General features: G+C 37.4%; 1 protein-coding gene across 1 annotated transcript; it reads right to left on the bottom strand.

The window, feature by feature from the left end:
- Positions 1 to 831: 831 nt before the first annotated feature.
- On the bottom strand, positions 832 to 25,839 carry LOC109062297 (A-kinase anchor protein 9-like). Its single transcript, XM_042775901.1, has 9 exons — positions 25,567 to 25,839; positions 16,219 to 16,380; positions 12,801 to 12,845; positions 10,573 to 10,611; positions 8,838 to 9,005; positions 7,834 to 7,989; positions 5,740 to 5,937; positions 2,140 to 3,768; positions 832 to 927 (listed from the first exon to the last, which is right to left on the bottom strand). The coding sequence occupies exons 1-9, from the start codon at positions 25,615 to 25,617 to the stop codon at positions 832 to 834; spliced, it is 2,544 nt and encodes an 847-aa protein (XP_042631835.1). The 5' UTR covers positions 25,618 to 25,839.

The raw sequence follows: 25,839 nt of genomic DNA, 5'->3' as shown, positions 1-25,839 counted from the left end.
ATCTCAATGATACCAAAATAACACTGAGCTTTCATGCTGGACAATCTTGTGAGTCTTTATCTGAAACAAACATCTCTCTCTCACACACACACACACACACATCGGGGCGGCACCCACACACACCCTGTCTCTTGAGCCCACACCACACACACAAACACCTAAACCCCACACTCTCTCACTCCACAAGACACACAAACGACTCTCTCTCATGCGTTCCGCAGGAGACGAGCCCGACGGACTCCAGCACACGCACACAGAACACTCTCGCACACACACACTCTCTCATACCAACACACACACCGACACACACACCACAACGTGGCTCCAGCACATCATAAGACCTACGTGAGGCTCCTATTATATGAGACACAAAAGAGGCAGGAGGGTCGGTTTCTGATAGATGACACAGATACACAAACAATAAAAAACAAAAAAAAAATCCGCAGCAAACAAAACAAATCCTATAGAATAAAATACAAAGAAAAATATACATCTCACAAAAAAACTAACAAAAGAAAGCATACTAGGTTTTCTGATAAATGGTCATATGCGACACTACGATATAAGCATATGCACTTAATACCGCACTTTAACCGCAGCAGACACACCAGACACTCTAGGCGACAACCATACACACATTTATACCAAAACACTGTAAAAATACTTTTTTTATAAGTTCATGTGCGGCATTTCTTAGCAATTAATTTGTCTCCTTTGAACGTAAAAACGATCCAAGTAATTCCGACACCTGTTACAACTGTCTGAGCGTCATTAATTTTAAGATGAAGGGGAACATCCAACAGACGGACACTTACATGCTACGAGAGGACGTCATTTCCGCAGGACTTGCATCATGAGACAGGCTCTGACGGCGTCTCCATCGTCTCCCGTCTCCACCTGCGGATCACAAACCGCAGCTGAGCGATCCTGCATCGACAAAATGATGACAATTCTTGAGATTTCTTGAGAATTAAGCATCAGAGAGACGGAGGGTTACAATTAAGAAACAATCAGAAAATAAAAAAAACATTTATATTTCATAACAACAAATCAAAATGGATGACAATTCATCAAATCAACCCATTTAATTGAGAATTAAGCATCAGAGAGACGGAGGGTTACAATTAAGTTACAATTAGTGCAATGAAAGGACATTCGGGTCATATCTGCAACATCAAAATCACTCTGAAAAATACTTATGGTTTATTCAAAAAATATTTATTTCCTTGAGTTGAGGTTATACCTTTTAACTATATTATGAAATAAGTATAGGATGGGTTCTTCTTCATACTAACGCGCTATTGTGTAGGTGGAGCGGACTGGAGAGCACAATCTTTGGAGATTCTGATTTAGAGCATGCTTAAAATACATGAAAATGAGGACAAAAATATTCAACAACAATGGTAATGAGCTAATGGGTAGTGAACAAAAACCACTCCTCTCAGGCGAAGATCTGCTCTCTCAGCACTTAAGCAGGCAACATGCATTGTAACCTGAAAGCAGACTCTTACACACACTAGCTTTCTACATACACACATTTATTGTTAAACTGTTGAGCGTCATTTTTAAGCTGAAGGGGAACACACAGACTCCCAAATAAAACCCAAAACCTTTAAAACTTTTGAACCTGCAACCTTCAACCTAAAGGGAAAAAAAAAAACAACACAAAAAAAATCAGTTAAGTTTGTGGCAGGCAAGAGCTGAAGGGGAACACCAAAAAAAAAACAGACGGACACTTACATGCTACCAGCGCCGTCCCATTTCCGCATGAATGAGAGATGCATCATGAGCGGTCTATACAGGCTCTCGGATCACAAACCGCATCACAAACATCATCCAGAACAATACTCCACCAGCAGAACACAAAACACAAAACAAACAATCCATCACCACGACCACATAAATCCTTCTGTCCACAGCATCTGCATCAAAATCTATGCTTGTCAACACCGAACGTGCAGTGGCACGAGTGCAGAGCGACGAAGAAACGGAGGATTGCTCCGGGGGGGGAACACAGAGGCACGGCTCTTTCACCATTCGGCGGGAGTCGGTCGGGCGTGAAGGGGGAGCTGATCCTGCGGCTCCCGTGCGGCGCTGCTGCTGCTGTGCGGTGGGTGTGTGTGTGTGTGTGAGCGAGACACGCGCGCTTGAGGTGCCTCGCAGCGTCTTCTCTCTCTCCCTCCCCTCCTGCGGCTGCTCCTCGTCTTGCAAAGCATCCAGTTCCTCCGACGGAGATCGGATGTGTGCGTGATGCGTCTCCGCCGAGCACAGCCCACCAGCAATGCTGCAGTCTTCGTCTCCGTCTCTCTTCAGCATCTCCAGCTCCGTTTCCATCCGCCAGAGACGCTCGGCTAAGCTCTTCTTCTCACTCTCAGCCGTCTCCAGCTTCTCCATCAGCTCTGAAGAGTCTTTTTCAATCGCCGTCTTCCCGTCCACCTCCTCGCGTCTGGTTTGCAGATCTCTGAGTTTGGTCTCATACTGCATGGCTTCTCTGAGCAAGCGCTGCTCGAGCTGTAGCTTAGCGCTCACCAGGCACGTGTACTCGTCCTTCAGCTCCTGGTAGTTCACCTCGAAGTTCTTCTCAGCGAAGGAGAACGTGTTTCTCTGCTTCTCAGTCTCCTCCTGAAGCTCTTTCAGTCGCACACACATCTGTTCGTTGTCCGAGGAAAGCCGGCCGATCTCCGAAGCCAACGCCGCTCTCTCGCTCTCCACCGACCGCAGCTTGTCTTCAAAACTGTCCAAAGCCTCGCGGTGCCTCACGCTCAACTCGTCGCGCAGGTTCTCCACGTTGAGCTGGCTCTCCCGTTGAAGGTCGTCTCTGAGTTGGGAGAGCTCCTCCTCGTGGCTGAACAAGAGCTGCGTTCGCAGGCGCTCCAGCTCGGACTCCAGCGATTCGGCCATGCGGTCCAGCACCGCGCGTCTTTTCTCCCCGCTCGCAATCTCCAGTTTGATCTTATAGTTGGTGATTTCTGATTCGTGCTTGGCTTCTAGTTCGCCGTTGGCTTTGTGCGCCAAATCGAGCTGCGTCCGCAGGTCGCTAATAGCATGTTGGATTTTCTCAGGGCTCTGTATTTTGGCTCTTTGCAGCTCGTCGCGCAAACGCTCCAGCTCCTGCGCCAGACTGAGTTTTTCTGCGCTCGCCTGCGTTAGCTCCTGCTCTGCCTTTTCACGCAGCACTTGCGTCTCCTGCAGCTTCTGCTGGAGCTCGATGAGCTTCACGTTCAGCACGTTGACGCCTCCGGTGCTCTGGAAGAGCTGAGCTTTAAACCTCTCCAGCTCTGATTGATGCTGCTGGACGATCTTCTCTGTTTCCGAGCAGTGCTGCGCTTGGATGCGCTCCAGCTCTGTCGCTTGCTGAGTGCGAAGCTCCTGCTTCATCTGCGTGATCTGCTGACCGTACATTTCGTCCAGTTCGGCTCTTAGCTGCTCCATCCGGCGGCTCCAGTCGTCGGCATCGATTCTGCGGAGCGTCTCCGCTCCCGACTGGCCTCCCTGGTGGCAGCGCTGCTGGAGGTCCTCCACGATTTTCATGAGCTGCAGGATTTCTCCGGACGACATGCGCTCTTTCTGTCTGGACGCGGAGAGCTCTTTTTCACAGCTGTCCAGCTCTTGGGTTTTCGCAGCGAGATGTTTGTTGACTTCCTCCACTTGTTGTTTGGAAGTCAGAAGCTGATCGTTAAGCTGTGTTATCAGACGCTGATGTTCAGTATTCAGTAGGTCCTTCTCTCGTAAACTCTGAGCGAACGACTCTTCAGCTTGTGTGCGGACCTTATGACGGGAAAAAGGTTTTTAGTTTAAAATAGTTGTATTTGATCAAGTGCTGTTGAGTTTTTAATCTAATCAATAACATGATGTGCCGTTTAATTGATCGCACATCAATTTCGTCTGAGAAATCACCCCCAAAAGCTCATTTAAAGTGAATATCCTGGTAAATGAGAAAAGCATTGAACAAAAAAGTAGCTTTAAAAATAAATATTTTGATTCAAGACTCAATAAAACTGAAATATTAAATGATATTATGAAAGTAAAACCTCCATTAGGTGGCAGCGAGTCTTAATGCGTGAGTCATTGAATCACTCATTCAACCGATTCGTTCAAATGGCCGATCCATTAAGTGATTGTCTTTAGAACGAGTCACTGAATTACTGACTCACTCGATTCGTTCTAAAACTTGGATTCGTTTAGTAACGAAAAACACTGCTGTGTTTTGCACAAAGATGCACATCAGTTCTGCCATGGCTTTGATTGGCACTATTGTCATCTCTAAAACTTATCGTTATACTTATCACGACTAAAGTTATAGTAATTGCTAAAGTTATGGCTATTTTTATAGTTATCATTATAGTTATTGTTACTGTTATAGCTATCATTAATATTTATCGTTTGCACTATAGCTATCATTATCGTTATACTTATCATGGCTATGATTCAAATAATTGCTCAAGTTATTGCTATATTTATAGTTATCGTTTGCACTATAGCTATCATTATAGTTATTGTTGGCACTATAGTCATCATTATTGTTACACTTATCATGGCTATAGTAATAGTAATTGCTAAAATGATTGCTATTTTTATAGTTATAGTTAGCAATATAGCTATCATTATACTTATTGTTACTGTTATAGCTATCATAGTTATTGTTAGCACTATAGTCATCATTATCGTTATACTTACCATCGCTATAGTTATAGTAATTGCTAAAGTTATTGCTATATAGTAATCGTTAACAATATATATATCAATATAAATATGCTAAAAACATCTATAGCTATCATTAATATTTATTGTTAACACTATAGTTATTATCGTTATACTTACCATGGCTATAGTTATAGTAATTTGCTAAAATTATTGCTATATTTATAGTAATCATTAGCACTATAGCTATCATTATAGTTATTGTTACTGTAATAGCTATCATTAATATTTATTGTTAGCACTATAGTTATTATCGTTATATTTGCCATGGCTATAGTTATAGTAATTGCTAAAACTATTGCTATTTTTTTGTTATCGTTAGCATTATAGCTATCATTATACTTATTGTTACTGTTATAGCTATCATAGTTATTGTTAGCACTATAGTCATCATTATCGTTATACTTACCATCGCTATAGTTATAGTAATTGCTAAAGTTATTGCTATATAGTAATCGTTAGCACTATAGCTATCATTAATATTTATTGTTAACACTATAGTTATTATCGTTATACTTGCCATGGCTATAGTTATAGTAGTTGCTAAAGCTATTGCTGTTTTTATAGTTAGTTATCGCTAGCTGAGTTGTCACTAAGTTGTCGCTAGAACCATAGTTATCTTAGTTAGTTTTCGCTATAATTATTATAGTTATTATAATTTTTGCTATTTTTATAGTTCTCATTAGTTAATGTAGTAGTTATCATTATAGTTATCACTAGAGTAATCGCTATAGTTATCATTATAGTTGCTGTAATGCATATAATCGCTATAGTAATAGTTATTTTTATTTGTTTCTGAAACGGAGCAAAACAGACAATATTGAGTCTAAAATGTAACACAATATGAGGTTCTTGTTTATTAAACTGCATAAAAATACAAGCACATTTGCAATCCTACAGATACTGAGGAAAAACAGAACTCCCGTTCATGTGGTATAGCCATGAACATGCATAATACTACCTTTTTTAGCCTGATTTGAGCAAAGCTTATGACGCTGGATCGCATGACTGGAAACAGCTGCCTAGGGCTGAACTCACCCTCTCTGCTTCACTCAGCCTCTCCTGAAGCTGCGCGATCAATAAAAGCTGCTCCTGCGTCTTCTCCTGGTGACCTCTGACCTGTGCGTCCCTCTCGCCCAGCTGCTGCTGGTACAGCGTGATCTGCTGACGGGCCTGGAGAAGATCTGCGGCGGTGGAACTGATGTTGGAGCTTCGCAGTATCTCACCGGCCTGCAGCTGAGGAAAGATTGAAAGCATCAGGGTATCAGAGAAACCAGCAGACAACGATAAACCTGTGTCTATTGATTTCTTTCAATATAAATGTATCAGTCAAAAGCTAATTACTGCTTCACACTATATGTGGGAGGATGTATTTTATGCTAATCAATACGGAATCCACCCAACCTTTGAGAGTTTGAAGATTGCGGCAGACGACAAAACTGCAGCAGAACGTTATCAGTATGGATACTAGCATAGATACTAACTAACATCGTTATCTTTACCGTTATGATTAAAGTAGTTGTTATAGTTATTTTTACAGTTATTACAGTTTTCGCTAGCACTATCGTTATCATTATAGTTATCATTATACTCGCTATTTTATTGCTATAACTGGAGTTATCCCTATAGTTATCGCTATTTTTACAGTTACCATTACAGTTATCGCAAGTTATCAATAGCACTATAGTTATCGTTATTCTTATAATCTCTATAATTATAGTTATCGCTATAATGGTGGTGGTTGAGGAGAGACCCCCCCACAATAGACAATAAAGCGCTATATAAATGCATCTTTCATTCATTCATTCATTCATAATTATCATTATAGTTATCGCTATCGTTTTTGCCATTTTTATAGTTAGTACTTAACGCTATTGTTATCATTAGTTAGTTACAGTTAACATTATAGTTATCATTAGAGTAAATGCTAGTATAGTTATCGCTATAGTTATCGTTAGCATTATAGCTATCATTAATATTTATTTTTAGCCCTATAGTTATCATTATCGTTATACTTATCATGGCTATAGTTAATGTCATTGCTAAAGTTATTGCTATTTTTATAGTTATCGTTAGCACCATAGTTATCATTATAGTTAGTTTTCGCTAGAATTATCATTATGTTATCGTTATAATTTTTTGCTATTTTTATAGTTAACATTAGTTAATGTTGTAGCTATCATTACAGTTATAACTAGAGTAATCGCTATAGTAATCACTATATTTATTAGCACTATAGCTATCGTTATACTTATAATCACTATCATTATAGTTAGTTTTCGCTAGAATTATCGTTATGGTTATCGTTATCATTTTTGCCATTTTTATAGTTAACATTAGTTAATGTTGTAGTTATCATTACAGTTATAACTAGAGTAATCGCTATAGTAATCACTATATTTATTAGCACTATAGTTATCATTAAAGTTATCGTTAGCACTGTAGTTATCATTATAGTTGCCGTTATACATATCATTACTATAATTATTTTTAGGGGTTATAGTTATCATTGCTATAGTTATAGCTATCATTTTCGCTATTTTCATAGTTATCACTAATTAACGTTATAGTTTTCATTACAGTTATCACTAGAGTAATCGCTATAGTTATCATTAGAGTAAATGCTAGTTATCAGTTATCATTATCGGTATAGTTATCGTCATCATTATAGTTATCGGTAAATTATTATTAGTTATCATTAACGTAATTGCTATAGTAATTGCATTTCGTTGCCTTGTACCTTACATGTGCAATGACAATAAAGTTGAATCTAACCTAATCTAATCGCTATTTTCATAGTTATTATTTGTTGTTCTTTGGTATAGTTATTGCTATCATTATAATTACTGCTATAGTATTGTTAGTTATTATCAGAGTAATCGCTTATCATTTTTCGCCATCACTATAATTAGCGTTACAGTATCATTACAGCTCTCGTTACAGTTGTTGTTTTTTACTGTTAGAGGCTGCTCTAAATCATAATAAAGCTCAGTTTTTTTTGCATTATTGACACACTGTTTTCCTAATTATGTTGTTCAGTTGCTTTGACGCAATCTTTTTTGTTTAAAGCGCTATATAAATAAAGGTGACTTGACTTGACTGCTAATGACTCACGAAGCGCAGGTCTGATACCTGTTGGAACTGAATCTGGAGTTTCTGGCTTTGCTCCGTCAGCTCCAGGAACTCCCTCATCACCTCCTCCTTCTCGGTCCGCGCCTGCTGCAGATTGGAGGTGAGCTGCGTGATGATTTCATCCCTCTGTTTCAGCGCTTCCTCGAAGTCCTGCAGCTGCGGACACAAAGCCACACCACACAAGTAGTTAGTAGTGAGACAGAAGTAGTACTAATGTAGTAAGACAATGATATTTAAAGGCCAGGTTGATGATGCAGACTTTGTACAGGCAAGCAGATAAACCGCACAACGTTTAATATTAAATGTTTTCTCATAGAAACCATTATAAAGAAAACCATTCAGTGCATTGCGTTCATATTCGGGTGTGTAAAAGAGACCTTCAATGTGATTAATATTTTTTATCTATTAAGTAATGACTATAACTACTAAAAATCTAAAAGGGGTATTCAGTAAATAGTGTTCTGTGTGCGCAGGTGCTGCCGTTCTCAGTGCCCTCAAAATAAAAGTACCGCCTAAAAACACATCGGCCAAACAGAAAAACATATCGGCATATTTGGAAAATGCATTCATAAAAACATACATAAAAGAATGTGCATGCTCATGCCTCAAAGCCAATAAGCTGTGCTGTATTATAAACCAAATGCACTCTGGAAAAGTCTCGATTACTGGGATTTCACTCTGTTACGAATCATAATTGAACAACCTCCTCATGTCCCAAACAGCAGGGGACCGCATATATTTCAATGAAACACTTTCCCTGCAGATTTACATGACAGAAAGTGACTTTCCTGGCAGCCTAATTGAGTCAATGTCAAGAAGAAAGAGCGTTCGCATTGTTCAAAGCTGAGTCACACAGAGACGTTCCGTGAACAGCTATGAGATCCGCTCGGCCTGATCACAGTGAGGTCATATCAGTGTCACGCGTGGGCATCCATCCATCACCCACTCATCCAGCGTGACTCACGAGTCCTTCACGAAAGCAGCGCAGGCCTGAGGACACGTACCTGCTGCACTCCATCAGCGGCCCTGATCTCCTCCAGCTCGCAGCTCAGCTCCTCCATGGCCATGTTCTTGGCGGCTAACTCGTCCTCCATGATCTGAATGCGGCTCTGAGGGCCGCCGCTCTGCAGGTCAGGCTCCATGTGCGCTTCGGACCGCTGCAGATCTTCCTCCTGCCGGAGAGACCGGGACAGAGTAAGACTCAGGGATTCGGGAGCGCTCAATATAAAGCCCTTTACACAGAAACAGTGCCGGTGTTGGAGCTTGGTCAGGAGAATCGGAGAACTTCCTTCTGAATCCCAGGATTATTATCCTTCACTAAAACTTAAGCTAAAAACATTTGTAAAAAAAATTTTTTTAATTGTTACTTGGAAAAAAAAATGTATATGTATTTTTTTAATAATTATTAATATTTTAAATATTATTAAATTAATTAAATGCTTAATATTTTATTTAATTATTAAAATATTAATATGAAATGTATAATAAATTATAATAAAATTTTAACTTATTTTAAGCTAGTTGGAAAAGCAACATTTCTTGTTTTTTATGTGCTAAAATAACTAATAAAAAGTAATTTAAAATCTATACAGACATTATAAAAACTAATAAAACAACAAAATCACTAAAATTTTAACTTAAACTAAAATATAATAGAAAAATAAAAAAATATTCAAAATATTAATAAAAACTACAACAGTATCTCAGTGATACTAAAATAACGGCTGAATAACGCTATTATGATGGTTTAATTTATTAATGTATTTAATTTATTAATTGAACTTTACCTAAAATGAAAATGAAAATAGAAAAAAAAAACAGAACAGAAATAAAATGAAATTTTATAAAGAATATAAGTATAAATTAAAAATATATTTTATTTTAGCTAGTTTAACTTGATGTATTAAAATAACTAAAACTGAAATAAAAAAAAACAATTAAAATTTCTTTCTTTTACTTTAAAAACAAAATTAAAAAAAAAAGTTATTTTAAAAAACAAATTTCTTTATTTTTTACTTTAAATAAAATTAAAATGAAAGAGGAAAATAGAAAAAAACGTTAGCAGAAAAAAAGAAATACAAAAAAGTAAACATTTAATTTTAACTTTAATATAACTAAAATAACTGAAATAAATTAATAGAATCTATATAAATTTAAAATTATAAAAACAATTAAAATGAACATGGAAAATAGCAAAAAAAAAAAAGAATTTATATTATTAAAAACTATAACAGTATCTCAATTATATTAAAAAATCCTGACTATGATGCTAGTTTTATTCCTGTGTTTGAATATTTAATCTTTATGCAAAATTTTTTTTTTTAATTTAGCAGAAATAAAATACATTAATTTAGCATCAATACTGGTACTCTATCGATATAAAAGGGGAACCTGATGTCCTTAAATCTCTTTTCGCTAATCTTTTTCCTTTCAGTCGATGGTTTTAGTCCCTGTGAAAGCTAAATGTCTCTTATATAAGCAGTTTATACGGCCTTTACACGCTCCCCTCCAACAATATAATATACGGCCGACAAAATGCCAAGCAGCCCCGTTCTCCTCTATTCATGTGCTGAATTAAGTGAGCGCGGTTAAAATGCCACAGAACGGCATCGGTGGCCTCGGCATTAGTATATTCACAAGCAGCAGAGCCTCAGAGATGAAGGTAAAGCGAGAGGAAATGTGAGGTTAGTGCATCAGAAGAGACGCAGGAGAGAGAGCGATGCTTTATCGTTACTGTACCCCGATCACAGACGACGTCCTCTCGTGGAAACCATTTACCTGTCAGTTCACGAGAGAGTGCTTTTAGGACAACATCTGCACAAACACAATGCAATTTGCACCAAATACACAGATTCCTGCATACATGCAGTCAATTTCACAATGAAATGTATTTTGCACTGAGAAAATAAACACCTTTTTGTAGGATTTCCATGACTGTTAATCATATTTACCCTCCAAATTCTGCAATAATATGTGAAGATTGTTCATATTTTTCATACTTTTTAGATTCTCACTATTCTAAAAGTTATTTTTCCTGCCTTAATTATTTTATTTAACTTTTATTTTATTCTACACTTCTTTCTACTATACTATTTTATTTAACTTTTATCCTAATCTAAAATAAACTCAACTAAAAATACAAACAGATAAAACTTAAATTTTTTCTTTACCTATTATTATTTTTTTAAATGAACGCCAGTACAACGAATACAATTAGGTAGAGCTGAAATGTTGAACTATTTAAACTAAACTAAATGCTTAATACTTAAATGTTTTAAATATATTATGAAAATGATGTCATAATGCAACAAATCCTAATACACAAATATAAAATTATACTGAAAATTGGAGAAAAAGTGCTTAATGAAAATAAGTAAATAAATAAATAAATGGTTTTTGTATTAAGAATTGAAAAAGGAAAATGTGCTTAATGATAAATATATATATATACATTATATATATAATCAGGTATTTAACAGTAACTGCTTTGGTCAGAAATTTAAGGCAGCTTTTGTAAGATTTCGCTGCCTAGCAACCAGCAGGTCACATGGTGCGTTGAGCACGAGAGCTGGAGAGGACCAAGCGGTGAAGGTTTCTGTATTTCTCTTTTGTGCTGCATCATACAGCGCTCACAAGCACAGTTACGTCCCCCGAGTCATTAACAAAACCAAACTCTGGCCTGAGAATAAACACACCAACCCTTGCTTCATTAAACACATTCACTGAGGAACAGACGTCTAGTGGATCTCATTTCAACTGTTCATTTACTCTACATTTGTCATTTATTAAATTAAAGTCAATACAAATGCAATTAATATTAAAAAAAACAAATATAACAAATATGTTATTATTAGAACTAATAAACATTATCAGAAGAGAAAATGTGCTTAAAATAAATCAATCAATAAATAAACACATATATAGTTTTTGTTTTGAGAACTGGAGGAGAAAATGTGCTTCATGAAAATAAATCTACAAATAAATGGAGGAGAAAAAGTGCATAAATAAAACATGGAGAAAAAATCTGCATAAATAAATAAAATAGTTTTTGTATTGAAAATTAGAGGAGAAATGTGCTTAATGAAAATAAATTAATAAATTATTTTAAATATGCTTAAATAAATAAAGCGTTTTTGTTTTGGAGGAGAAAATGTGCTTAATTTAAGTAAGTAAATAAATAAGTAAATAAATAAATAATAAAAAAGGTTTTGTCTTGATAATTGGAGAAGAAATGTACTTAATTTAAATAAATAAATAGATAAAAAATAGTTTTTGTCTTGATAATTTGAGGGAAAATGTGCTCATAAATAAATAAATAAATAGTTTTTGTATTGATAATTGGAGGAGAAAATGTACTTAACGAAAACAAATAAATAAATAAATAAATAAATAGATAAATAAATAAATAAATAGTTTTTGTCTTGATAATTGGAGGAGAAAATGTGCTTAACGAAAACAAAAAACAAATAAATAAATAAATAAATAAATAGATAAATAAATAAATAAATAAAGTCTTTTTGTCTTGATAATTGGAGGAGAAAATGTACTTAACGAAAACAAATAAAAAAATAGATAAATAAATAAATAAATAAATAAATAAATAGATAAATAAATAAATAACTTAATTAAAAATCGTTTTGTATTGATATTAGATAAAATAAATAAATAAATAAATAAATAAATAAAAAATAGAAAAAACAAAAAAAAAAAAAAATAAATAAATAAATAAATAGTTTTTGTATTGATATTTGGAGGAGAAAATGTGCTTAAATAAATAAATAAATAGATAAATAAATAAATAAATAGTTTTTGTATTGATATTTGGAGGAGAAAATGTGCTTAAATAAATAAATAAATAAATAGATAAATAAATAAATAAATAAATAGTTTTTGTATTGATATTTGGAGGAGAAAATGTGCTTAAATAAATAAATAAATAAATAAATAACCCGTCTAACAGATCTTACCTCAGATGAACAGTCTTCGGCTGTCGTTGAGACTTCACTCTCGGGCTGAAGAAAGAAAACATAATGAGGTCACATGTGCAATTAATTTCTACATTGTTCCACTTCCTGAGCCTTCGGTGTTAGTGGGTCACTCATCAAGACCGAAACGCTTTTAAAAAAAGAGAGGCATGCTGAACTGAGCGCTAAGGAAGGCTGTATCTGAGCCTCTGTGACAGAGAAAGAGAGTGACCCGTCTCCACACTTCAGATATAAGAGCACGACGGACGCTGTTCTCTTCTCCTTTTGTGTGGATCACGGCTAATTACACTGATGCATGAACGTCTGACCTACATCCAGATCAGTGCAGAGACACAGACACAGAAAACACAACAGAAGCGCTATAATAATGGCCACGACTGATTAATATGCAACTAATTCTAATATACAAATATTACAAATGTATTGTAAATAAATAGCTTTGTATTGATAATTGGGGGTAAAATGTGCTTAAATTTTTAAAAAATAATAAATAAACAACTGAAGAAATAAGTTGAAGAAAATGTGCTTAATGAAAATTAATAAATAGTTTTTGTGTTGATAATTGGATGAGAGGTGTGCTTATATGAATTAACAAATATTTGTTTTTTAATAATTCAAGCAATACGTAATGAAATTTAAGTTACACTGATATTTACTAGTTAAAAGCATCTAGTTAATTTAGAAGGTCAGCAATATGACTTCAGCGCCGTCAAACCCATCAGACACATGTGTTCGCTACATAACAACAGTTTGAGATCTGTGAGCTTTACTCCCCTAGATTTCAGCACAGTCACAAGCGTTGTTTCCACGGCAACAGCTGCAGGGGATGTTACATGACCGCTTGAAACTTTGCCGTGGTGATTAAATGCAAATGTGTATCACCTTCATACCACACTTCAACAGCAGAGTCAGAGGAGACTCTCCATGCTTAGAGATGGTTGACATTGAGCATAAGCTCACAGACGAAGGTCAAATTACACTCACTCATGCACACACATGTGCACTCACTTACTTACTCACGCACACACACACACTCACTCACACGCATTCATGCTCACACACGCACACTCATGCTCACACATGCACACACACTCATGCGCACTCACTCACACACTCACACAAGCACACTCAATCGCTCGCTTGCACACACTCACTCACTCTTACACATGCTCACACTCACTCACGTGCACACGCGCTCACACAGGCTCACACGCGCACTCACTTATTCACTCACACACCCACTCACGTGCACACACACACACTCACTCACTCACTCATGTGCACACACACACCCAAGCTCACACATGCACACACACACTCACTTAATCACTCACACACACACACGCACGCACGCTCACACACACTCACTCACACACGTGAACATACACAAGCATGCACGCACTCTCACTCACGCACACGTGAACACACACACATGCACGTGCACTCACTCACTCACTCACATGTGAACACACACACTCATGCACGCACTCTCACTCACGCACAAGCGCACTCACTCACTCGCACATGTGCACACACACACACAAACTCACGCACATACTCTCACTCACGCACACTCACTCATTCACACATGTACACACTCACACACACATACAGGCACTCCCACTCACGCACAAGCGCACTCACACACACACATGCACGCACACTCATTTACACGCACGCTCACTCATGCACACACTCTCACACACTCAGGCTGCTTAACCAGTTCAAACGCAGTTGTCTGTTGCCTGGGCAACCACTAATTTCACACTCATCTTCAACAGCAAGCACACCACAAACCTGCTGGGCTTTAAAAACATCCACATAAATTTATCAAGAGGGCAAAAGAGCTGGGAAGATAAATATTCTATGTTCTGTTTAAATATATAGCACATGTCTAAATAGAGAGGGTGATCTTTAAATCTGCTAATAATGTGCTCACCCTCCGGCCATCCAAGATGTAGATGAAAACAATTAAATTAATAAAATTGAACTAACATTACACTGAAAATTTAAAATATAAAAATAAAAACTCTAAATAATGCAAAATATTAATAAAAATATAATAGTATCTCATTGATACTAAAATATCACTGTCATTCAGAGAATCAGCAGTTCTTTAAAGGGGTCATATGATGCTGCTAAAAAGAACATTATTTTGTGTATTTGGTGTAATGAAATGTGTTTATGTGGTTTAAGGTTAAAAAAAACGTGTAGGGCTGTGACGGTCGCCGTGACAACCGCGTCTGGTTGTCTACTGCCACCGGCGGTAGTGCACGTGACGTCACGCACTCTACGCACACTTGTTTTGTATACAAGTGTAATGACAGTTACAAATAGTTGAAATAAAACAATAAGTCTATGGTAATTTACAAATGACCTCAAACACCATACACAGCGTCTCCTTCAGATTGGCAGGTTTGAGATTGGCAACGATTCCTATTTCAAAGCACGTGCAGACGAAGAGTTCTCTTTCAAACATTCGTTCGGTATCTCAATTTGGGAATCGCCTCATGTTATCAGAGAACCGGGTTTACGTGAGTAACCTAAAGTCAATGCGCCCGCTAAAGCGGGACCGGTGACGGAGCGTGCACCTTCCCAAACAGTGAACCGTTCTTCATGCACCAAGAGCTTGTAACACTCCAAAGAGAAAGGAAAACTTCGCATCATATGACCCCTTTAAACCACTGAGCTGAAAGTCTTAATTTTTCTATCTTGTTTTCTATCACTGTCTTCAATAATGCATGGCCTCTGTGTTTGTTTGGAGTCATTATTTCTGCAATTCCCTTCAGAGCCGCAGAAATTACACACTTCACCTTTAAACATTAGTTATAGCAGTTCCTCCACAACAACAGCCTGCAGAAACATCCACACAAACACAAACAACAGCGCTTGCTCAGATCCGACACTGACTGCGTTTACATGCACCTTTATAATGCCATGAAAGCTACAGAGCTCACATAAACAGAGATCTGTGATTAATCTAATGTTGTTATACTCATAAACAAATAACCATAATCATAACATGTACAGCGCTGTGATTTCAAATCACACTATACAGGCATTTCAGACAGAAACACCACAGCTCCTTAAAAACTGAGATAACATGTTTCTAGCATCATTAACAAGTTACAAATCTTTAAATGTTTATATTTCCAACAACAGTTTGAATTAGAACAAACACATCATTTAAAAAGCATGTTTGTGTTCAACCACTGGAGTGTTGATTGTTAATTACATATGATTACTCTTCTGTTTTCGGGCTAAATTTAACTTTAATTTAGTTTTTTTTTTTTTTTTTGATAAAAAATAAATGTAACTGCCACTAGTTGAGAGTTATTAAGTGTGCTCTGTCTAAGATGAGGATAAACAGGAAGTGCTACTCAAACACATCTCTGCTCACCTCTATGGTGTAGGTCTGGTCGTGTGTGACGGCTTCTCCGCCGCGGGAAAACACGCTCTGATCTCCTCCCTGCTCCTCCGCGTCCGATTCCTGCTTCTTTTTCTTCTTCTTCTGCTTCTTCTGGCCATCGGATTGGGCTTTCCTCTGCCGGTACTCGGCCAGCTGGAAGACACCGGACACAAACACACACACATATATGAGCGATAATAATGGCACATGGAGAAACGATATGTAAATGCAAAAAAAAACCCACGGTAAAGCGGCACAGTCTGGTGAAGCTGAGCCGAATCATGCCTGACTGTTGATCGACGCGGTCACCTTCCTGCGCTCTGCCACCGCAAATCCCTCAACTTTGCTTTAACCGGATTAGCAGCACAGACGCCCATTAACACAGACATCTGCTTCATCAACATGCAACCACATACGGATCTATTTATCACTCATCTGAAGCATAAATCATCTTCAGGAAGGAACACGAGCTCCAGAGATCATGAGAACTCAAACGTGAACATCTTGACCACATGAACAGGATTCGCTGTCGGACACTGAAGTGTGTTAAACACCAGAGCAGCTCTGGATTACACTTACTGACCCAAATGCAGAAACTCCGTGTGAAGATCCCGTAGCGTCTGGAAGTGTAAATTAAACCTGACTGTTAACCTTCTTAGCCCTCATGCTGTGCTCGGGTCAGTTTGACCCGGAGGGGATCTTCCTTTTCTTGTAAATGCTAGTTAATGTTATTGCATTAGACTAAAACTTACTGACTTTGATCACCGCAACTTCCAAGTCAGAAATGTTCGGCCTGCCAAAAAAAAATCAAACTCAATCTTTTAAATCAACTTTTCATTTATTTGGCACAGTTTTTTTTTGCATCAGTTGCTTCAGTTCTTTAGTTCCGCACATTTAAAGTGCATTAAGTATAAAATTAGTTATTCCAGTTTAGCAGACTTTAAGTATACCAGTTTAGACGTACAACTGCAGGGTATTTTATTAAGTACATGAATATGTAAATGTATTTGCAGTAAGCTTAGCATGAAATGTATATTTATTTTTCACTAGGGATAGGTCTTAAGTTTAAGTTTTTGAGTGAAAAAGCATTATTTGTGGATAATGTTGGCTCATAAACTGAGGAGCACAAGATCAGATCAATGAGGGCTACGATCGATCAGATCCGAAAAGAAATACAAAACTTGTGCTACAATGCAAGATTTGGTGATAATATAGTATAACGAGAGATTTATAAGCTATTAAAAAAAAAAAAAAAAAAAAACCTTTTAACCAGGAACACCCGATTAGGTTAAGGATTGAAAGTGTAAAAACCTGAGCTGGTCTTTCATTTAAGCATCTGGCAGACGCATTCATCCAAAGAAACTTACATTGCATTTAAGTTACACACGGAATCAAACCCCTGACCTCGGTGTTGCTAGCGTCATCCTGTACTGTTTGAGCTACATGAACGCTTCTTCTGAAAGTCACTCTTACTTTTCAACCTTTCCACCTCCGACTTCAATTCAACCAATTCCCAAAAGACAAGAACAAGAAAAATCAAGTGCGACCCTATTAAACTTTTCTACTCAGAAAAACTGAACATTACAGGAGCAACATGAGTCACATCCCACACATGACTAAAAGAAACGACTGACAGAGTAACAGCGTCTGTAATTCAACACACACACACACACACACACACACACAGACACACTCTCTCACACACACACACACACTCTCTCTCACTCACAGACACACACACAAACACACACAGACACACTCTCTCACTCACAGACACACACACACACACACACACACAGACACACTCTCTCACACACACACACACATAAACACACAGATAGACACAGTCTCTCACTCACAGACACACACACACAGACAGACACACACAGACACACACACACACACTCTCTCACTCACACACACACACACACACACACAGACACACACACACACACACACACACAGACACACTCTCTCACACACACACAGACTCTCTCACTCACAGACACACAGACTCTCTCACTCACAGACACACAGACACACAGACACACACACACACACAGACAGACACAGTCTCTCTCTCACACACACACACACACACACACACACACACACAGACACACTCTCTCACTCACAGACACACACACACACACACACAGACAGACACACACACAGACACACACACACAGACAGACACACACACAGACACACTCTCTCACTCACAGACACACACACACACACACACACACACACACACACACACACACACACACAGACACAGTCTCTCTCACACACACACACACACAGACAGACAGACAGACAGACACACACACACAGACAGACACAGTCTCTCTCTCACACACACACACACACACACACACACACACACACACAGACACAGTCTCTCTCACACACACACACACACAGACAGACAGACAGACAGACACACACACACACACACAGACACAGTCTCTCTCACACACACACACACACAGACGACAGACATATGACAGACACACACACACACAGACACAGCATACACAGACAACACAGACACACACAGAGACAGACACACACACACACACACACACACAGACAGACACACACACACACACACACAGACACACACACACACACACACACACACACACACACACAGCTGTTGAATAAGAGAAGCACAAAATGATGCAAAAAAACATAAGCATAATAAAATAAATAAATTAACTGCATGAAATGTAAATTTATGCAAAATGAAAAGTGACCTGAAATACCTTTCAATTAACTTCTTTTTTTTTTTTAAATAAATGTAGATTTTCATTGCACTTTTATTTATTTATTTGTGCTTTTATTTTACATTCATTGCAACATGAATAAATATGAAATAAATATACATTACACTGTGCTTTTATTTTATTATTTATTTATTGCAGCTGTAATAAATATAAAATATTGAATCATTTCATTATATTTATTTTAGTCCGTTAAATCCCTCCACAGAATAAAGAAAATTAAAATATGTCTTTAGTGTATAACAATTTCTTTGCCAGATAAATATCATACATGTGAACTTGCGTCAATGCACGGACAACACACTCATAAATTAATTTCTATACATTGTAATAGTTAAATAAAAACAATCTTCCTCTCTAAAACCGCTGAACATCAGCATCACTGTGACATTTCACCCAGAAACTGCCTCTCAGACGCTCAAGAACACGAGTGAGAAACACATTTCCTAGAAAACCTCTTAACACCGGAGCCGAAATACAGCTGATTCGAAAAAGTCTCTTTTGCTGTTACCATGGAGACAGAGCAGGCGGCTTTTACATTATGTATGTAAACAAGCAAAAAGAGCGTTCTCACTAATGTACGTCCATTACACTAATAAACACTAATGAGTAGAGAGGTGAGCGAGTGTCTAGGATACAGCAGAGGCTCCTGGGAAAGATCCACCGGAGACACAAAACAACTTCACAAAGAGCAGCAGCTGTAAAAACATCCAGAGAAGGACAATAACAACCAGCCTCCAAACATCCCATCAAAGATAACAAACTACTGAAAAAAGTTTTCAATAATATACAACACTACTCAGTTAAAAAAATAAAACAAATTACGTCTTTTTTTCCCCACAATTGTGTTGTGGCCCAAATTCCCAAACTTTTTTTTTTCTTACAATTCTGACTTTTTTCTCACAAATCTATTTATTTATTTTTTTTGCAATTGCAAGTTTGTATCTCACAATTCTGAAAGTGAAAGTTAGACTTGCTTTGAGCATTTTCTAAAATTGCCGTTGGTCTGAAAAACGGAAGCAGGTCTTCGTTTTTATCTCTGCGTGTTAATGCAATTTTAGTTTTAAACCATGCAAAACAATAGATTTATATATGACCGCCTGTTTCCGAATTCTGACTTCTTTCTCACAATTCCAACTTTTTTTCCCAACTCACAATTCCGAGTTATAAGGTTCAATTTTGCGGGGAATTCAAAAAAGTCAGAATTGCGATATGTAAGTCGCAATTACCTTTTTATATTTTTTATTCAGTGTCGGAAACAGGCGGTCATATATAAATCTATTGTTTTGCATGGTTTAAAACTAAAATTGCATTAACACGCAGAGATAAAAACGAAGACCTGCTTCCATTTTTCAGACCAACGGCAATTCTAGAAAATGCTCAAAGCAAGTCTAACGCTGGCTGATACTCGTACGGTCACCAATAAATCGGTCCTAAAGTAAAATCTGAGAAAGCAATAGCAGGAGCCGGAACAGAAGCAATCGCACAGCTTGAAATTAACTTTAATTTGTTTTTCCCCACAAAGGCTGACATTAATCTCTGGGTTATCTAATCAGCTCCCTGAGGTGAGCGTCCCCTGCTGACACCCGTTTGGCCTGTTTGGAAAGACTGCGATTGCACTCGGTCAAATGTAGGTCTGCTGTTGCTTTAGAGCCGAACGGCCCACTTCTGCTGCTGCTTTTCTGTCCTCATGCCAACTGCATCCACAGAACAGCACGAAAAGAAAAATAATGAAAAACAAAACAATGCTTGTATTTATCAAGGACACGCCAAATTGTTTAAAAGTGACAGTAAAGACATTTATAATGTGACAAAGGATGTCTGTTTCAAATAAATGCTTTTCTTTTAAATGCTTTTCTATTCATCTGTGAATCCTGAAAAATAAAATGCATCACAGTTTCCACAAAAATATTGTGCAGCACAACTGTGTTCAACACTGATATTAATCAGAAATGTTTCTTGAGCAGCAAATCATCATATTATTCTGATTTCTGAAGATCATGTGACACTGAAGACTGGAGTAATGATGCTGAAAATACAGCTGCACATCACAGAAATAAATTCTATTTTAACAGATATTCACATAGAAAATTGTAATAAAAACTATAATAATATTTCACAATTTTTACAGTATATTTAATCAAATAAATGCAGCCCTGGTGAGCATTTCTTTCAAAAACATTAACAAAATCAAACCAGACTTTTGAATGGTAATATGAAACGCCAATATATTATCCTAGAATAAACACTAGGACCTTTATAAGAGGGTTTTATTATAAAAATCCAAGACACAAATGACCAACGCATCCTCCACATGCCAAACAATCACTGAACAGGGTCACACAAACATGAGCGTGCGCTGCTGTTAATTAAGATCACGATGGCTGAGCGTGTAGGAGGTATTTAATTAGGCAGCCCGCTTTAGTTTTATTATAATATCTCTTGAGTGACACTGATGGTGTTTATTGGCAAAGCCAATTATCCCAGCAGACTATTGATCGGGATTAACAAAGGGTTTGTGTGCGTGTCTGAATACTCACGGCCTGACCTCTTGTTAACCAAAGCTTTTAGTCTACAATCACATCACACACATTAATTAAGGTCCTCAGATCTGGTGAAGGCAGAAAACGCTTTCATTGCACGCTGGGATGGAACAATTGGTTTTACACAACAGAACGGACCTCGAGTTAAACAGGCGACTGGACATACGCTTCAAGGATTCAGGTGTGCATTAGTGTGCATGAGGCCTCATTTCTAATCTAATGCACAGGTCTGATAGTTTAACACATATCAGATTCAAAATCCTTAATTGCTTCGAGTTAGTTCGCGTTTGCATGAATGCACCTGGGTCCTTCGGTGTCAAATCAACCAAATTTCAGTAACTTCTCTGGATAACATTTTTATTTATATTACAGTTTTATATTTCTTTTGAAGAAAGACAAACATAAATAGTGATAAAAGACAAAATATTAAATTCAAAATAACAATTTTCATCTGAGAATGCACTATGTTGTAGATTCGGAGCCAATTCCAGGAGGGTTAAATGACTTCAGAAAGACGGTAGCATCATCATGTTATTTCCTCACAGAGATTGGTAGCTCTTTTAGTAAAATCTGTTGGCTTTAGCAATCTTTGTTGCATTGTACGACAATGGTGATGCTTCAGAAATGAATAAAAAGCACTTTTTGTGTTTTTCCCCCAAAGTTTGCATGCCTGTAACTCAAGAAGCATTAAAGATATATTAATATCCTTTTAGATGTTGGTTCTTAACTAACTTTTCCATTAGCTTCTTCATTTTAAAGGCACTATAGTGAGTCACTTTGCATTTAAATACTCTATTTAAAGAGGAATGTCTGTAGAACAACAACGTTGTCTTGTTTGTCTCTTTCAAAGCAACTGCATTGAACATCCTTGTCTGAGCGCCAAAAATATTATTTTTCCAATGTCTGCATGCATATAACTCTACAAGTATTGAAAGTCAGCTAATTTTACTAATGGACCTACCATTTTCTCAAGTAACTTGGCTCCAAATCTCTGGCGAAAACGGTCATTTCGACCCCGTTTTACAAAATAGCGGATTACTCAGTAAATGTTTATCCATGGCATTTAATATTTTGACTTTTTTCTTCATTTATGTATTTCTTTCAGTCAACTTTTAGCCAGTTAAGTTGGCATGGAATGCCCCATCTAGATAAATTTAATACCTTAAACTTTATTATTATTATTATTATTATTTCACTTTTAGGTTCAAGCAAAAACAGCAGCAACAACTTCAGCCTTGCATTTCTCGCCAAACGCTCTCCAACAACAACAAAACAAAAAATGCATGCATGAACACTTGATCCTGAAATACTGCATCATCCATCTTTGAAATACTATTTTTTTTGCATGCAATGCACCAATTCTAATCATGCATGCTATTCACTAATGCAGCGTTTCCATTTTCCAACACCAGAAGACTCTGACTGCTCTCCGGTCGTGTTCCTGACAGCGTCTGAAGCACTCGCTAATGACACTGGCACGAAAACAGCGCGCACTGACAGCTGCTCCGAACACCAACCGTTCTGTGCAGCAAAACAAACAGCAGATCTGAGCCAGCACATGACACGCAGCATCGCCGTCAGGACATGCGGAGGTGCTGAACACACGAGTAACGGGTCATGGGTCATCTGCTGAGTCTTTCACTGCACTGAAATGGTTTAGAAATCAAGATCTTTTGAAAGCCTCCAGTCCACACATGCAAAAATCCCTTTATGTGTTGTGCAAACACAACATCAGAGCGCTGTGGAACACTCAAATGCATGATGAACTCACATACTACAAAGCAACTTGCATTGCATTTAGGATATGCATTTGATCAATTCATGCATTGGAAATCAGACCTAGGAACTTCCCATGCTTTATAGCTTTAATACAGGAATACTAACACAACAAAAGAGCTATGCTGCTGGTTATATATGCTCTGTATAATCGTGTATGTGACGAATAAAAATCTTGAATCTATGTTATGATGCTTCTGTTGTCCTTGCTTCATTACCAACAACAACAACAACGACAAAAAAATAAGTTTTCACTTATAATGCCAAACATAACTGATGTCAATCTAAGGAGTTTTGTATTGATGACTGAGCAATCACAGATTTTAGGCTTTAATATTTTCCTGGACAAAGCATGCAATCAGTCAGCGGTGAGTTATTTCTGCTCCAACGCAGCACAATTCTAAAGAAATGAGTTTTTCTGCTTTTGTTCGCATTCACTGCAAATGTTACCTTACATGAGAAACTCTGAATCACCGCTTTCCTTCTCAAATGTCTTTATTCAGCAGCTCCTGACATTTACAAAGTCACTGTGAATGTTTTCGTGGTATTAATCGACTAGTTCAGGCGTCAACGTTCACCTGACAAGGTGTGAGAAATTCACGTTGGATGACATTTAGCTTGCTCGACTCGATAGTTTTAGCTCAGATGATTTCTGATTAAATATTAATGAGCAACAGAATGCGGTGAATAATTTTAAAGGAATAATTCAGCCAAAAATTTAAATTTCATCAGATTTAGAGAAATGTAGCATTCCAGACTACACAACTTTTTCACTGGAAGTGTTATTATGGATTATAGACTCTATGTATCTGAGTTAAAATCGTCTTAATGCTGGATGTGTTTCATCTTTTGTCTTCTCCAGATGTTAACTGATGGACTGGAGTGCTGTGGATTACTTGTGGATTATTGTGATGTTTTTATCAGCTGTTTGGACTCTCATTCTGACGGCACCCATTCACTGCTTTAAAAAAAATCATCAACACTAAAAAAAACGCAACATCATCCATACATATATCAGGTGTATTCATATATTAATATATTTCACTAAGATAAAAATGAAAATAAACAATAGCAGTAGAGGCACTGCATGACAGAAAGCTCATAATAAACTTAAACACCACACTAAAACTCATAAAGAGAGAGTTATACTCTACAGTAAATGTGAAGTTGAATAATGGCAGTGAGGTAAAATAGAGGTAAATGTTAGTTAAATAGAGATAATTCACAGATGAAACCTCAGAGAAATGTCGTTCTGAGGTAAATGATAGCATTGAAGTCAACATGTTGCAAAAGTCAGTAAAAAACCACGGTTAATTTCAGAAGTGAACTATATTCTAAGGTAAATAACAGCTGTGAGGTAAAATACAGGTGAATGAGGCAAACGTGACTAAATGTGAGGTAAAATACAGGTAAATATGTGGAATCTATATCATTTCTATTATAGATCTGTGGCTTCTTAACCACCTTTTTTTCTATTTATTTTTTTATCTCAGTTATTTTCTGACGTAAATGTGAGGTAAAAAGGTAAGTATATTTATTTATCTATTTATTTTTTTATCTCAGTTATTTTCTGACGTAAATGTGAGGTAAAAAGGTAAGTAGGAAGTAAAACGTGAGTGAAATCACAGATGTCAGTTATTTTACGTGGTAAATATGAGGCAAAATTGAGGTAAACATGAGGCAAATGTCCGTTGAATCAAAGATGTAAGTGGTTCTCTGAGGTACATGACAGCGATGAGGTACAATTGAGGTAGAAATTAGATAAATATGAGGCAAATCACAGACGCCAGTTACTTTCTGAAGTAAATGTGAGGTAAAATTCAGGTAATAAGAGGTAGAGGTAAACATGAGGAAAATGTCCGTTAAATCAAAGATGTAAGTGGTTCTCTGAGGTACATGACAGCGATGAGGTACAATTGAGGTAAAAATTTGAGAAATATGAGGCAAATCACAGACGCCAGTTATTTTCTGAGAAAAAAGGGTGAAAGTAAGCAAGTAATAAGAGGTAAATGAGAGTGCAGTCACGTGTGTCACAATATTTAAATGAGTTAAACAAAAAAACCAATGAAAAAAATAACAAAATGACAGCAGCGGGTTGAATCTCAGTCGGGTGTTAAATTCTGAGGTAAACTACAGCAATGAGGTAAATCTCAGGTGAGCGTGATGTTCTGGGCTAAACGTCATCAGGTAAAGATGAGGTGGAGATGAGGTAGACAGGAGGTAAATCTCACCTTGGCTTTGCCGGCCTGGAGTTTCTTCTGTCGCTCCTCGTCTTCCATCATCTCCGCGGTTCCTGCGGCTTAAACACGGACACACGCGCGTCATAAAAGCGCCACACGCACGCAGACACGCCTAGCGCTAAACGCGGAGCGCTGACATGTGCGCCCGCTTCGGCTCGGACGGTAAATCTGTGGGATCTCCTCGGGGTTTTATTCGGGATTCGCTGTCACCGTCGCCGCCATGTTTCTCCACGTAAACACACGAGACCCGCGTCACCGGTCACG

This window comes from Cyprinus carpio, chromosome A19 (genome assembly GCF_018340385.1).
Source record: "Cyprinus carpio isolate SPL01 chromosome A19, ASM1834038v1, whole genome shotgun sequence".
Classification (NCBI taxonomy): Eukaryota; Metazoa; Chordata; class Actinopteri; order Cypriniformes; family Cyprinidae; genus Cyprinus; species Cyprinus carpio.
This window is presented reverse-complemented; position numbering and strand designations above follow the sequence as displayed.